Source organism: Schistocerca americana, chromosome 1 (genome assembly GCF_021461395.2).
Source record: "Schistocerca americana isolate TAMUIC-IGC-003095 chromosome 1, iqSchAmer2.1, whole genome shotgun sequence".
Lineage (NCBI taxonomy): Eukaryota > Metazoa > Arthropoda > Insecta > Orthoptera > Acrididae > Schistocerca > Schistocerca americana.
In genome coordinates this window covers 706350225-706365947 of record NC_060119.1, presented here as the reverse complement: position 1 = coordinate 706365947, position 15723 = coordinate 706350225, and the positions used below count along the sequence as shown (strand labels likewise).

Here is a 15723-nt window from a genome sequence, read left to right as displayed (position 1 = left end):
GTCTTTCCGCTCCCGGGATTGGAATGACTCCTTACCCTCTCCCTTAAAACCCACTTCCTTTCGTCTTCCCCTCTCCTTCCCTCTTTCCTGATGAGGCAACAGTTTGTTGCGAAAGCTTGAATTTTGTGTGTATGTTTGTGTTTGTTTGTGTATCTATCGACCTGCCAGCGCTTTTGTTCGGTAAGTCACCTCATCTTTGTTTTTATATATAAATGGGATATATTTGTAGTTTTACTGCTTTTGTGCATTTAGCTATACACTGCGCAAACTTAGGCATAATTTCAAAATGAAATTTGGTAAATGCGCATCTTAAAAGTTTGCACACGTACTATCGCACTTTTAAAACAATCACAGAATGATGAGTGACTAAAATGAGGGAGCCACAACCGCTTTTGACTGATGTTTATCTGAAATCAGAAATCAGTCACATGAAATTTCACACTCACTAATTTTCAGAGGATTCATCGTATTTCATTGTTCCTGTATTATAACTTGCTTTTAATGACAGTACGCTGTTTCAGGGCAGTGGCGCATTGAAGATTTATCATAAATACATCACTCTAGATCCGGATTTCTATAATTAAATGTCAGTTAAGGAGATTCTAAGACAAATGATAACAACACAATCTGTGTCTTTCTTATTAATCTAACAGAATTATATTTTGCAACATTCAATGCTATCTGCATACAAAAACATGATCTATCAGGAACGAGTTTCTCCAATTTCCCAACTTCATTTGGATTAAAAAATGAAAGATGTTGCTGCTGTGAGTGAAACAAGCAGCACTGACATTTATGAGGTGTGTTTATGAGGTGTATCCTTCAAAGAAATCCCCCTCAGATGCAATACACTTGAGACAATGCTTTTTCCAATGTCAAAGCACTTCTCATATGCACTTTCTGGTACAGCCTTGAGTACTTCCAGTCATGCAAATTTATTTCTTCAATCGTTGAAAATCTTCGTCCTTTCATAGGTCTCTTCAGTTTTGAGAACAGGAAAAAGTCACAGGGAACCAAATCTGGTGAATATGGTGGCTGAGGAACAACTGTCGAGTTTTTTTTTGCCAAAAAATCTCACACACACAACGTTGAATGAGCAGGAGCATTATCATGATGCAAAAGCCATGAACTGTTTTTCCACAATTCTCAACATTTTTTGCATACTGCTTCTCGAAAACTGCACATAATATGAAGGTAATTCTCCTTATTGACCGTACGACTTTGAGGCAAAAATTAATTTGGTCAACTTGGTATGCTTTTTTCGGTCTTGACTGTATGGGATGCTTCCGTTGGAACGAATGGGCTTTGTTTCGCTGCCATAACCGTAAACCCATGTTTCATCAACAGTTATGACCCTTTTGAGCAAATCAGGCTCATCACTGACATTCAAGAGCTTCTGAGCAATGCTCATGCGACGGTTATTCTGATCAAAATAGAGAAGCTTTGGAACAAACTTTGCTGACACGCGTCTCATGCCCAACACATCCGAAAAAATTGCATGACATGAACCGACCGAAATGCCAACATCCTCAGCAACTTCTCTTACAGTAATTCCATGATTTTCCAAAACAATTTTCTTCACAGCTTCAACGTTATCATCTGTTGTTGATTTGCTGGGCATCCAGAGCGAGATTTGTCATTAGTATCTTCTCAGGCATCTTGGAAGAGCATGTACCACTTGTAAACAGACTCGCTGTATCCCACTGTCAACATTTGAAGCGTTTCAGGGCACTTGATTCCATTTTTCACACAAAATTTGATGCAAATTCTTTGCTCCATTGTTTATAATAACCAAAAATTGCCGAGCACACTACAACACATCTAACCTTTCTATCTTCAAAACCAAACAAAGTATGCTGTACACTTGAAACTGTGAACATAGGTTCGGGACATGTGTACCAATACTACAAAAACAGCAATCATATTAATAGTCTTGTTTGTCATGGATATTCAGATGCCATGGCATCCTTAACAATGCTTTCGTAAATTTGGTGGTCAAGACAAAGATCGCACCACACAGCAAGCAACTGACGCCAGATGACCGTTTTCTGAATACCAACTGCAAGTGGCAGTACTTCCTCATTTTAGTCACTCGTACACAATTACTTCCGAGAGTATGGTTGATAATAGTACAGTGTGGCACTGCAAGGAGTTTTGAACAATGAGTCACAGCCTCTCTATGTACATTCTCTCTCTTTGATTCACAGCAAAAATTGTTTTGTAAATATGCCTACATGCTGATAATTTAAAGTGGTTTTTTAAAGACTTACATATGTGAGTTGTTATTTCCTAGCCACTAACTTTTACACATTACAGTAATAGGAATTCTTCTATGAAATACAGGCACCGTCAAGGAGAAACTTTTCAGCTTATTTTCAAATTTTACTTTGCTGTCTGCAACACATTTTGTATTATCATTGAGCAAGTGTTAAAAATTTTGGTTGCAATACTGCGCACCCCTTTTTGTGCTAAAGACACCCTTAATGTGGCATAATGAATATCACTTTTTTCTTCTGGTACTGAAATTATGTACATCATTGTTCCTTTTGAACTGCAGTGGATTATTTACAACAAACTTCATGAAGAAATAAATATACTGCGAAGTAGTAGTCAAAATGCTTACCTCCTTAAACAGATGTCTACAAGATGATCATGGGTGAGCAACACATATTGTTCTCATAGCGTATTTGTGAGTGATGAAGACTTTCCTTTTTAAGGATGAGTTATGCCAGAATGTTATCCTCTATGACATTATTGAATGGAAACATAGAGAATATGTGAACTTACTGATTTGTCTCTCCACAACACTTATTCTAAGTGCAACTGTGGCTGAATTAAATTCTTTTGAGAGTTGACCAACTTGCTTTTGCCGGTTTATATTCTCGCCAATAAGGAAACAAGAATTTTGAAGCTTCCACTTTAGTAATTATTTCCTTGTCATGTACAACACTTATTACTGGCACAGTACCTCTAGATGTGCAGAACTAAATATTTTGTGTCTTTTTAAAACTGAAAGTGAGACCATTCACAGAAAACCAGTCAATGATACTTTTAAGAACACTGTTTACCATTTCTTCTGTTACCATATGTATGCTTGGATTGATTACAATACTAGTGTCATCTGAAAAAAAGAACTAATTCTGCTTGTTGTATATTAATCGGAAGAAGTGAGTGGTTAAAGTAAGTTTTTAGGCTTTCACAGGCTGTACAATGATGTGTCAATGTTTCCCTACTATTACAAGTGGCCTTCATGAGCAACATTACGTATCCTAACTATGGCCACTTTCAGTAGTCTGCAAACACTACTGCATAATTTTAAAAACATGGACAGGTGTACATTCCAGAAGAATTTTATGAAGATTTGAGTAGTTTGCATGTTTCTGTCATTTTCCTGCCCAGGTGAAGATTTGAAATTAATTTTCATTATTTATTTCTCTATCACATGGAATGCTAAGTGCAAAATGGTTTGAACACAAAAATATTTCTCAAAAAGAAAGCTTACAATGGGTAATTAATTACGGCATTGGTGCAATATGTAATCATGTCTAGTAGTGGCATATGAACTTTTCAAGATGGAAGGAGCCCCCTTATGTGGCATAGCTTACTTGCTGCATAGCCACAACCAATAGTATCCAGTTCCTAAATATGAAACACTACTTCATTATCCCAAAATGAAAGTTATTTATCAGATACCTGCATTACAGAATGGACATGTGTGGCTTATTTGTTCAAAGAGGAACTGAGGGTAAAGCTAACAATTATTTGTTAGTGATTTATGTTATCTTCCCCTGGATTTAACAGTAATATCATGAAGCCATTACGTCACACAGCACTTCACTGAGCTTCCCTAAATAGGAAGTGGATGGTTAGCTCCTTGTAGATTACTTAAATGCTACAGCCACATATCTATATATATACAAGGCAATGTCTGACTGACTGACTGACTGACACGTCACCACCCAGCCCAAACCTCTAAGGATAGAAACCTGAAATTTGGAGAAGGTGTGGATCTTATACTGCAAATGTCATTTAGGAAGACATTTCTTGAAATTCCAATCCAAATTGCGTGAAACATGGAATGAAGGCTTTTTTTAAAACAAAAATAATACTATTATGGCAAATTGGTATTTGGTTTCTTGGTCAAAAATAAAGAAATATGTGTTTCAGCATTTTTGGAAATTAAACCCTAAGGGGGTGAAGTAGTAGGTGGAAGCTTTTAAAAAAAAAAAAAACACATGTCATAACTAATGGCTTCTACTGTGTTTTTAAAGCTCCACTTATGAACAATGGTGCTTGACTTCTGGGTTACAAATAAAAAAAGGCATGTTTCAGTGTTTTTGGAAACTGAACCCGTAGGGGATGGAATAGGGGAAGATTTTTAATGAAAATATTTTATTACGAAAACATTTTTAAAGTTAAAACTATGAAAATTTAAAATTGATTTTTCAGTTAGAAATAAAAGAATTCAATCCCCAAGGTGATAAACTAAGAGACGAAAGTTTTTATGGAAATATTTCATCATGCAAGCATCTTTGAAGCTGAATCTATGAAAATTTGTATTTGGCTTTTCTATTTGAAATAAAACATACGCACATTACTGTTTTTGGAAATTCAGCCCCCAGGGGGTGAAATAGGGAGCGAAACATTTTCTGAAAACATTTCATGGCAAAAGCATTTTTACAGCTAAATCTTAGAGAATTGATGTTTGGCTTCTTGGTTACAGATGAAAACATACATGTTTAACTGTTTTTGGAAATTCAACCCCTAAGGAATGAAAGGAGGTCAGACTGATTCACTAACACATCACTGCCCAACCCAAACCACTAAGAACAGAAACTTGAAAGTTTGGAGAGGGTGTGGATCTTATACTGAAGGCATTGTTTAGGAAAAGGCTGTCCAAAATTCCAATCCTAAGGGGATGAAATAGAGGATGAAAGGCTTTTTGAAAGTGTGTCACTATTAAGGGAATTTTGAAGCTAGAACTACAGAAATTGGCATTTGGTTTCTCAGTCAGAAAATAAAAAAAATATGTGTTTCAGCATTTTTGCAAATTCAACCACTAAGGGGGTAAAACAGTGGGTGAAACTTTTGTAAGTAAATAATTACTAAAGAATTGCTAAAGGATTTTTAAGCCTAAATCTATGACAACTGGTACTTGACTTCTCAGTACGACATAAAAAAATATGAGTTTCAGTTTTTCTGGAAATTCAACCCCTAAGCGAATGCAATAGGGGAGGAAAATTTTAAAGAAAATATTTCATTACATTAAATAATTTAAAGCTTTGTTGTTGTTGTGGTCTTCAGTCCTGAGACTGGTTTGATGCAGCTCTCCATGCTACTCTATCCTGTGCAAGCTTTTTCATCTCCCAGTACCTACTGCAACCTACATCCTTCTGAATCTGCTTAGTGTATTCATCTCTTGGTCTCCCTCTACGATTTTTACCCTCCACGCTGCCCTCCAATACTAAATTGGTGATCCCTTGATGCCTCAGAACATGTCCTACCAACCGATCCCTTCTTCTGGTCAAGTTGTGCCACAAACTCCTCTTCTCCCCAATTCTATTCAATACCTCCTCATTAGTTATGTGATCTACCCATCTAATCTTCAGCATTCTTCTGTAGCACCACATTTCGAAAGCTTCTATTCTCTTCTTGTCCAAACTATTTATCGTCCATGTTTCACTTCCATACATGGCTACACTCCATATGAATACTTTCAGAAATGACTTCCTGACACTTAAATCAATACTGGATGTTAACAAATTTCTCTTCTTCAGAAACGCTTTCCTTGCTATTGCCAGCCTACATTTTATATCCTCTCTACTTCAACCATCATCAGTTATTTTGCTCCCCAAATAGCAAAACTCCTTTACTACTTTAAGTGTCTCATTTCCTAATCTAATTCCCTCAGCATCACCCGACTTAATTAGACTACATTCGATTATCCTTGTTTTGCTTTTGTTGATGTTCATCTTATATCCTCCTTTCAAGACACTGTCCATTCCATTCAACTGCTCTTCCAAGTCCTTTGCTGTCTCTGACAGAATTACAATGTCATCAGCGAACCTCAAAGTTTTTATTTCTTCTCCATGGATTTTAATACCTACTCCGAATTTTTCTTTTGTTTCCTTTACTGATTGCTCAATATACAGATTGAACAACATCGGGGAGACAACCCTGTCTCACTCCCTTCCCAACCACTGCTTCCCTTTCATACCCCTCAACTCTTATAACTGCCATCTGGTTTCTGTACAAATTGTAAATAGCCTTTCGCTCCCTGTATTTTGCCCCTGCCGCCTTTAGAATTTGAAAGAGAGTATTCCAGTCAACATTGTCAAAAGCTTTCTCTAAGTCTACAAATGCTAGAAACGTAGGTTTGCCTTTCCTTAATCTTTCTTCTAAGATAAGTCGTAAGGTCAGTATTGCCTCACGTGTTCCAGTGTTTCTACGGAATCCAAACTGATCTTCCCCGAGGTTGGCTTCTACTAGTCTTTCCATTCGTCTGTAAAGAATTCGTGTTAGTATTTTGCAGCTGTGACTTATTAAACTGATAGTTCGGTAATTTTCACATCTGTCAACACCTGCTTTCTTTGGGATTGGAATTATTATATTCTTCTTGAAGTCTGAGGGTATTTCGCCTGTTTCATACATCTTGCTCACCAGATGGTAGAGTTTTGTCAGGACTGGCTCTCCCAAGGCCGTCAGTAGTTCCAATGGAATGTTGTCTACTCCGGGGGCCTCGTTTCGACTCAGGTCTTTCAGTGCTCTGTCACTCTTCACGCAGCTACATTTATGAAAATTGGTATCTCATTTCTTGGTCAGATATAAGAAAATATTTGTTAGGGGATAAAAGTTGCTATAGAAATACCTCCACAAGGATGCAAAAGGCATGATTAACAAAAAGGTTGGACTCCAGCTACCAGATTGCTTTTTGTTCAGAAGTACATTCAGAAAAGACCATGCTGATATGGTTTTAACTATATGTCTGCCTGTGTCTGTATGTGTGCGGATGGATGTGTGTGTGTGTGTGTGTGTGTGTGTGTGTGTGTGTGTGTGTACCTGCCCTTTTTTCCCCCTCCCGCTCCCGGGATTGGAATGACTCCTTACTCTCTCCCTTAAAACTCACTTCTTTGTTTTTATATATATTTTTCCCACGTGGAATGTTTCCCTCTATTATATTCATTTAATTCATGCTTATTTAGACTACAGCTAGCAGAGTCTTACTCTGACAATGTTCTTCCCAAGTAGCCGATATTATTAGGATATCATCTACATATATTATCAAATCCTTAGCAGATCTCTCCCTAATGCTTCATCTAGTGCACGTATAAATACAGACACTGAGATATGTAGTCCAAATGGTAATACATTAAAATGATATGATTTACCATCAAACAAAAATGATGTATATTTTTTGGATTCCGGGTCTAATTTTATTTCCCAATATCCCGCAGCCAAATCCATCGTGCTAAAGAACCTTGCCTTTTCAAATTTGGTTAACAATTTGTTGATGTTAATTGGTCTGTCTCTTTCTGTCTCTATATGTCTATTTAATGTATGAGCATCTAATACTAATCATACTCTGCCTGCAGCTTTCTTTACCACGACCAATGGATTATTCATGACTCTAGAACTCCACTCTGTAATATTATTGTCAATCATTTTGTTGATTTCATCCCTAACTACTTCTTTCAAACTTACATGTATCGGATACAGCTAAAAGAGAAAGAGAGAGAGAGAGAGAGAGAGAGAGAGAGAGAGAGAGAGAGGATTAACTGAACGATCAAAAAACACTATTTCATATTCCATTAGAATTTTACATAAACATCGTCTTTCGTTGTTTGGTTAATATTTGGAATTCATTAACTTTGGCATGTATATCAGCTCAATATGATACATGATTTACATTATCAATGTTTGGTGACAATTGTGCTGTAGCTGTTAATCACAAACATTGACACTCAGTTGTTTGTTTCCCAATGTAGTTATCTGTCACAAACAGTCCCCTTTACCAAAACATACAAGATTTTCATGAAAGTTCAAGATAACTTTAAACTCTAATAGCCAATCTAAACCAAACAATACATCTATATTGATATTCTCTACTATTAACAGCATTTTATGAAATAATCTATTTCCAATGCTGCAGTTCACTCGAGTTTCCTACTTTACAATCTTACTTTTTGTTCCTGTTATTCCAACTAAGTAAACTCCGGTCACTGGTAATAACGGTAAGTGATTTTTAGTCTGTAATGAATCAAAGAATGTATTGGAGATGAGTGATACCTCACTCCCTGAATATATATGCTGACTTTGGAACTTTCCATGATCCCTGCTATTATAGGTTGTGGATTGTTGGTAGTCAAGCTCAGTTCTTCCAGTAGCAACCATTCCTTTGTAGGTATTTTGTGGGTAAAATTAAAATACTTGTATGGACTAAGGCCTCCTAGTGTATTTCCACATCCTGGGTCCCGGCCCTGGATCCAGATCGCACTATGTTTTCCTCATTGTCCGTAATCACAGGTTGGTTACCGAAGCGAGGTACTATGTTATCACTTTTTACTCTATTACTACTCGGTACAAATTCCTGAGAAGTTACTGGACCTAAATTCGAAGGTGGGTGCTTTTTCTGATAACTGTTGTTACTATTTTTCCTGTTGCACTGGTGTACTCTAGCTAGGTTAGCCTCATGTTTTTTAAAATTATTACCACTGTTCTTTTGTAGTTCGGGCTATCACTTCGGTGCAAGATTTCATTGCGGCCCTTATTTAATGCATCCAGTGCATCCACAAAGGACAACAACTCTTCTACTGTTTTCCAACCACTACATAATATATCTTTACTCACATAAATGGGTAATCGTCTTATTAAAATTCGCACTAACCCCCCCTTCTTCCTTCGACTTATCTAAGTACTTCGCCCATATTAGATGCCAATCGAAATACTTCCTCATGGTACCCCAAGTATTATTGTAGTATTTCGGGTCCCACAGATCTGATGTTAGTTTTTCCTGGGCACTAGCAGACCAATATTTCTCTTTAAAGTTCCTTTGAAAATCTCCCCAAGAGGAAAAGTTCTCAACATTTACGGTTCCCCATTCGGAGGCTTGAATTTAGGGAATTGTCTCGATAGTCCCAAATTCACTCCCCATTGTAAATCAGTAACTACTTCACTTGTCAGCATAACATTAGGTGAAGTTATCCATTTTTCCACTTTGTCCTGGATAAGTCTGAATTCTTTCCACAAGTCATTTATAACCTTTTGAGTATCTGAACATTCGGAAGAAACAATGGGCGACACGTTACCAAATGTCATTCTCTCGGTGCCTTTTAGATATATGATCCCTTTAAATTGCTCCTCCAAACTACCTATATTTACTATATCAGAGTTTGCTATCTTCTCTTGGAAGCTTCTTTCACTCGTATACTTATACCTGTACTATGCGACTGGATTATTGGCATTAACTTATCTTGCTTTTCAACACTATCTTTTAAAGTAAGCAATCCATGCTTTACAGCATCAAACTTAACATTGCATACATTTTCAAATGATCCTAACTTTCCATTGATTTCTGATTCTACAGTATTACATTTTTCCTCAACATCAAATTCTAACTTTTTTGCTAAATCTTGTAATTGATCATTCTGTTTCTGACTACAGTCAGTGAACAGTTGATTTACATGAATGTCCAAGGAATTGGTTAATTCTTTCTTAAAGTCTAATTTCAAATCCTCTACTTTACTATTCAAGGTGTCAAATTCAGTCTCTGAAGCATCCATGTATTTGAATAGATTACCACATTCTTTGCTCTGTGAGTCGACTTTAACAATCTTAAATTTGTTGTTTGGGCATTCAGTTGGGACTTCACCAAGTCTAGTTCTCTACTTAAAGTCACACTCTGTGCATCTAGTTTAAAATTTAACTGCAGACTCTGAGCATTTAAAGCTTCATTTAATTGAGCATTTACTGAGTCTAACTTAAGATTCTAGATGTTCCAAGCTTCCCTCTGAGCATTTGAGTTAGAATGTAATGAGTCTATCTTAAGATTCTGAGCTTTAATTACATTTACTACCTCAGACCAGTTAGGCCTGTAGAATCTGGGCTGCATCGGTGAGTGGATGTGTAATCAGCACCAGTGAACGGCAACTGGTGCCAGTGGCGTTGGTTGTTGGTTTCCGCATAGGTGTCGATGAGTGGAAGTGGAAGCAGGTCAGCACTGGTGAACAGCAACTAGTGCCGGCAGCATCAGGTGTTGGTTTCCGCGTCTGCGTCCCCGCGATGCATGTGAGAGCTGTATATTCCCTACCCCAGATCATCTTAATCAGAGTGATCTCGGTGCATATCTTCTTAAAGAAACACACAGGAATCTCCTCCACTTTTTCTCAATTTAGATTTTTTTTACTTTTGAATACTCGGTCATGTTCCGAAGTCTCGGAGCAAAATCTTGATCACATTTGGTTTGGGTGCTATGACAACATCAACATACATGTTTCTCGTTTCTGGTCTTAAATTTCCAGTTTTTCAGGTCCTGTCACGGTCGCCATGTTCTAACGTTTTTGACGACTAGAAGAACATGTGAAGTGTATGTGCAAACTCCCCACTTCTCTCACACGAGTTGACTTACTTGGGAATACGCAGCCGATCTTCTCCTCCGGATAGCCGGCTTCTGAAATCTCTACAAACTTCTCCAAGGGATGATGCTAGTCACAGGAACCTTTAAGACTCTCTCTCTCTCTCTCTCTCTCTCTCTCTCTCTCTCTCTCTCTCTCTCTCTCTCTCTTTGTGAAATAATAAGGTACTCAGGGAATACTTCTCAATAGCTACGGATATATATGAGCTGCATAAAGAACGAAATTCACACTTCACACATAACATTCAGCTTCTCGTAAGTAACTCTTATCGTCTCTCATAAGAAACAGATTTAAGTCCATTTAGAAATGAGTTGGCTTAACAACCGTGTCTCTACTACAAACATATTGTAAAATACATCTTGCCTTCAGTAAGCCTAAGATGAAGAGTTTTTTCACAATTCAGAATCTCAATTGTTCTTTTGTCACTAACAATAGTCACAATTAAAAACAGCACAGAATAACACAGAAGTTCCTTGGTTCTTCCGTGTGCTTTCACTACGACTTCCATGGATCGCCTGACAAGTACCTGTCGGTGCCATTCAACCGCCACGTCGACCTTTCGCTCGCGACTGATTTCACACCTGCACACACAGAAAGGTGATGTGCAGTAGACAGTGTTCCTTTCTCCCACTCACATCTAAAATATCGTGTGTTCGAGAAGGTGGAAGGCCGAGTGGTTCTTGAATTTACGCGGAAATACTCAAAACACTACAGGGCCCTTGAGACCGCATCTACAGAGCTATCTGCTTCCTGTAATGGCTGACGACGAATGTCTACACACAGTAACCCAAGTTTCATACATCGGTATCTGCTTCAAATCCATAAAAATGTCGAGTTTTGTGCCTACGAACTATGATTAGTGGACAGCATTGGTTTTCTCTTATCGTTTGAAGAAAAATGCTGTGGAATCACATCAAATGCTTGTTGAAGCTTTCAGTGAACACGCTCTTTGGAAAACACAGTGTTTTGAGTGGTCCAAAAAATTCAAAAGTTGTGATTTTGACATTAGAAATGACGAGTATGGGAACCCACCAAAAAAAGTTTGAAGACAACATTGCAGGTCTTATTGGATGAAGATGGTACTCAAACTCAACAGGAACTCGCGGAGCAATTGAATGTGATGTAGAAAGCTGTTTATCTGTGGTTGAAAGCTATGGGAAAGGTGCAGAAAGTAGGACAATGCGTTCTGCATGAACTGGATGAAAGACAACAAGCAAATCGAAAGACCACTTGTGTGCTCGCCAGATACAAAAGAAAGTCATTTCTCCATCGAATAGTGACAGTTGATGAAAAATGGATGTATTTTGAAAATCCTAAGCATTGTAAATCACGGATGAATCCAGGCAAACCATCAGCATCCACTGCGAGACCAAATTGCTTTGGAAAAAAGACAATGCTCTGTGTTTGCTGGGATCAGAAGGATGTAATCTATTATGAGCTCTTACAACTTGGTGACACTGATAACACTGATTGCTACCAACAGCAAATGATTGATTTAAACCAGCATTATGTGAAAAATGACCGGAATATATAAAAATGAGTCAGAAAGTCATATTGGTCCAAGATAATGCCCCATTACCCACATAGCCAAATAGGTCAGGGAAACAACTGAGGCATTCAGCTGGGAAATACTAGAGCATGCAGGTTATTCCCCAGACTTGGCTCCATCCGATTATCATCTATTTGCACCACTGGGACAAGCTCTCACTGAACAATGTTCCAATTCATAGGAAATGGAACAAAAATGGCTCACTGACTGGTTCACCTCAAGAGAAGAACTGTCTTTTCTTTTTTCCTCCCCCCTCCAAACAACAGTTATGTAATTATTGCAACCAAATTCTGGTTTCATACTTCTACACCTGGTAGTATCCTATGAATATAACACTAGTGAGTCATAGCTGGAATCTGTAAACTCAAACAAATACTTAGATATAACACTTAGGTAGGGCACGAAAGGGGAAAGATCACGTCGGCTCAGTCGTAGGTAAAGCGGGTTTCGGTTAATTGTTAAAATAAGAGGGAAATACAACCATTCTACGAAGGAGAATGCTTAGATGTCGCTCATGTACTCATCCTAGAATACTGCTCATGTGTGTGCGACCTGTGCCAGATAGGACTGGCAGGGGATACTGAATATATGCAGAGAAGAACAGCACAAATGGTCATAGCTTTGTTTAACTTGTGGAAGAGTGTCACTGAGATGTTGAAAGAACTGAACTGGCAGACTCTTGAGAACAGACAGAAACCATCCCAAGTAAGTCTACTAACAAAGTTTCAAGAACCGGCTTTAAATGATGATTCTCAGAATATACTACATCCATCTACATATCGCACCCATAGGGATCATGAGGATAAGATTAGACTAGATTAATTACAGCATGCACAGAGGCATTTAAACAATCATTTTTCCCGTACTCCCTATACGAATGGAATGGGAAAAAGCCCTAATAAACGGTATGGTAGCGCATACCCTCTGCCACGCACTTCACAGTGGTTTGCAGAGTGCAGATGTGGATGTACATACCTACATGAATAGCAACACACAGTACAGCTGATATAGAGTAAGTTAAAACAACAACAACAACATGCATTTTTACTAGCTGTTTTGATAACTGTGCTTCCTGAAAGCAAATATTAGCCAAACCCATTTGCCTCTTTGTTAACACACATGTAATTATTTACTTGGTACTTTTAAGCTCCTGGATGGGATTAGTTGTTCTCAGTAATTGAAAACTCTAACCAACAAACTTTTGTCTATTAATTACTGCCAGAAGCTGACAATAAGTCATATTTTACGAAGTAGGATATTATGCGTTTTCACCCACTGGCAGCACCCATAGATTGCTTCCTTTTTAAGCAATACTAATAAAGACAAGCAAAAAAAGTGATGTTCACTGGGAAGAAAGGGAGCAACAAAAAGGAAGAGGAAGGGTGGTAAAAAGAAGAACATTGTGATGAGATTAGCACAGACAACTCAGGTTAGCCATTTCACGAAAGGAAGCAATCTACAGGTGCTGTCACTGGGTAAAAACACATAATATCCTACTTTGTAAAATATGACTTATTGTCAACTTCTGGCTGTAATTTTCAAAATATTTTCTGTGTGTGTGTGTGTGTGTGTGTGTGCGCGTGTGTTTATTTCTCATACCTTTAATTTGTCTTTTATAAACAGAAATTTTACTTTTACATGACGATATTTCACTACTGCAAACTAATATTTCTGATTACACTATAGTCAAAACTTACTAACATTTTGATGATAATTTATAGCCTTTTGTAATTTTTGCGTCACCAGCCTCACAGCCTCCAAGTCCTTTGCACTCATTCTTCAATTCTGGACCAGCTGCCCGATGAATAGCACCATCCACTTTAAGAAAACAAGGGAATACCAAAGTAAAGAAATGTTAAATATTCATTATAAACTAAAAAGGAAAATTCAAATATGGTAATGGAAGGCCATTGGTAGAATATTAATAATGGAAGAGACAGCTGATGCCCTGAGAAATCAATAGGCACATAAGACTGAGAATGTAAGTAGCTTTATGGCAATTCTTTCTTCAAAACTATACAGCAGACACACGCGCATGCACGCACGCACGCACGCACGCACGCACACACACACCTGCATGGCAACATCATCCTGAGAGACATGCAAAGGATATCTACTGAAAATATTTAGGTAAATATTTGTCAATGAATTTAATGAAGAGTATATGCAAAGAGAGACATATAGATTGCTCAGAGTTACTCTTGTAGTGTAGGAAAATACTTCCAAAATGAATGTGCAGTTTATCAGGTTCAGAGTAATACAACTGATTATTTTTAAATAAAGTTACTATGAAGATGTGGTGCACAAATTTTATTCACATGCTTTCCCACTGATATCTACGATCACAATTGTACTCACTGCAAGCCACTATATGGTGTGTATATAGTGTACCAGAATCGATCTACCCTCACATCTCCTTTTCCTTTTGCGAATGTTGTGAGGGAAGAAATACAGTAAATAATCTTCTGCATACACCTGCTTTTATTCCATTTTTTTCTGAGTATCAAGTAAAATATAGAATGTTGAGAGTAATATATTTTTGTTTTGTATAGCAGTGCAGGCTCACAGACTATTAAGAATATTAACAGCAACGGTCCTTTCCACATATGGCACATTTCTTTAACATCCCCACTGAGATTTTGTGAGGTTTTCTGGGATGTTCTCACATTGATTAAATAAACTCTAAACAAGCACTTCACAATGAACATATCTCTACAGGAATCAGTCTTCCCTTTTTTCAAATTAGTCCAGCTTGATAAGGACTCCTGTTGGACAACTCTACTGTCGTGCTAACACCTCTCCAAGAAGACTTCAGGCGGACCAGCTAGCTACTGTGGAATTCCACTGCCAGAGCTGGAATACTGCTGAGGTGGCACGGTGTGAGACCTCAGTCCGCCACAGCAGTGAGCTGAATTACCTCACATTTTGGCACAGTACTGCACTGCCTTCGTCCCTACGTGACCAGTAGTGGGGGTTGGTCACAACAAAGCTGGGTAAATCTACCATAAATACTCACAGTGCAGACCTAGCAGTATGACGTATTCCAATGCTACTGACACCGAGACATACTGGTATTTGATGCCAACAGACAGCCCAATGAAGATCACCCAGCCTCAACTACAGCCAGCTGCTGCTTATGACAGCTACTGGTCTGTGGGCTGCTCCTAGACCTAATGCTGCAGGGCTTGAATTATCCAGTTGGGATCACCCCCAGAGTGACACCAACCAGCCTCTGCGCATCTCTGATTCAGAGTCTGTGCACCAGCTCTCCTCGCTTCTGACCCACTGTTGAACCACTGTCTGTCCAGTGTACACAAGTTCTGCCACTGCTTACTCGCGTCCAGCAGCCTCTGATGCTTCTTGCTTCACCCATGTTCTGGCTTTTGCATGGCACGGGCATTGTGCTACCTTGTCCCTACACTTCTGCCTAGCACCACAGCCCAGCCTGCCAGCGTCTGTCACAATCAACTGGCACATTCAGTATTTGGCCACCCATGTCGTATCAGTATCTGATGCTGCGTCAATGGAGAATGGTTACCACAC

General features: G+C 38.4%; 1 protein-coding gene across 5 annotated transcripts in view; it reads right to left on the bottom strand.

The window, feature by feature from the left end:
• Nucleotides 1-15723, bottom strand: part of LOC124609829 (ADP-ribose glycohydrolase MACROD2-like) — a 100476-nt gene that overhangs the window by 37425 nt on the left and 47328 nt on the right. For all 5 annotated transcript variants that reach the window (XM_047140108.1, XM_047140105.1, XM_047140106.1 and 2 more), the window contains one exon: nucleotides 13882-13998. In XM_047140108.1, the coding sequence (XP_046996064.1) occupies nucleotides 13882-13998 (117 nt within the window). The remainder of the gene's footprint in view (nucleotides 1-13881; nucleotides 13999-15723) is intronic.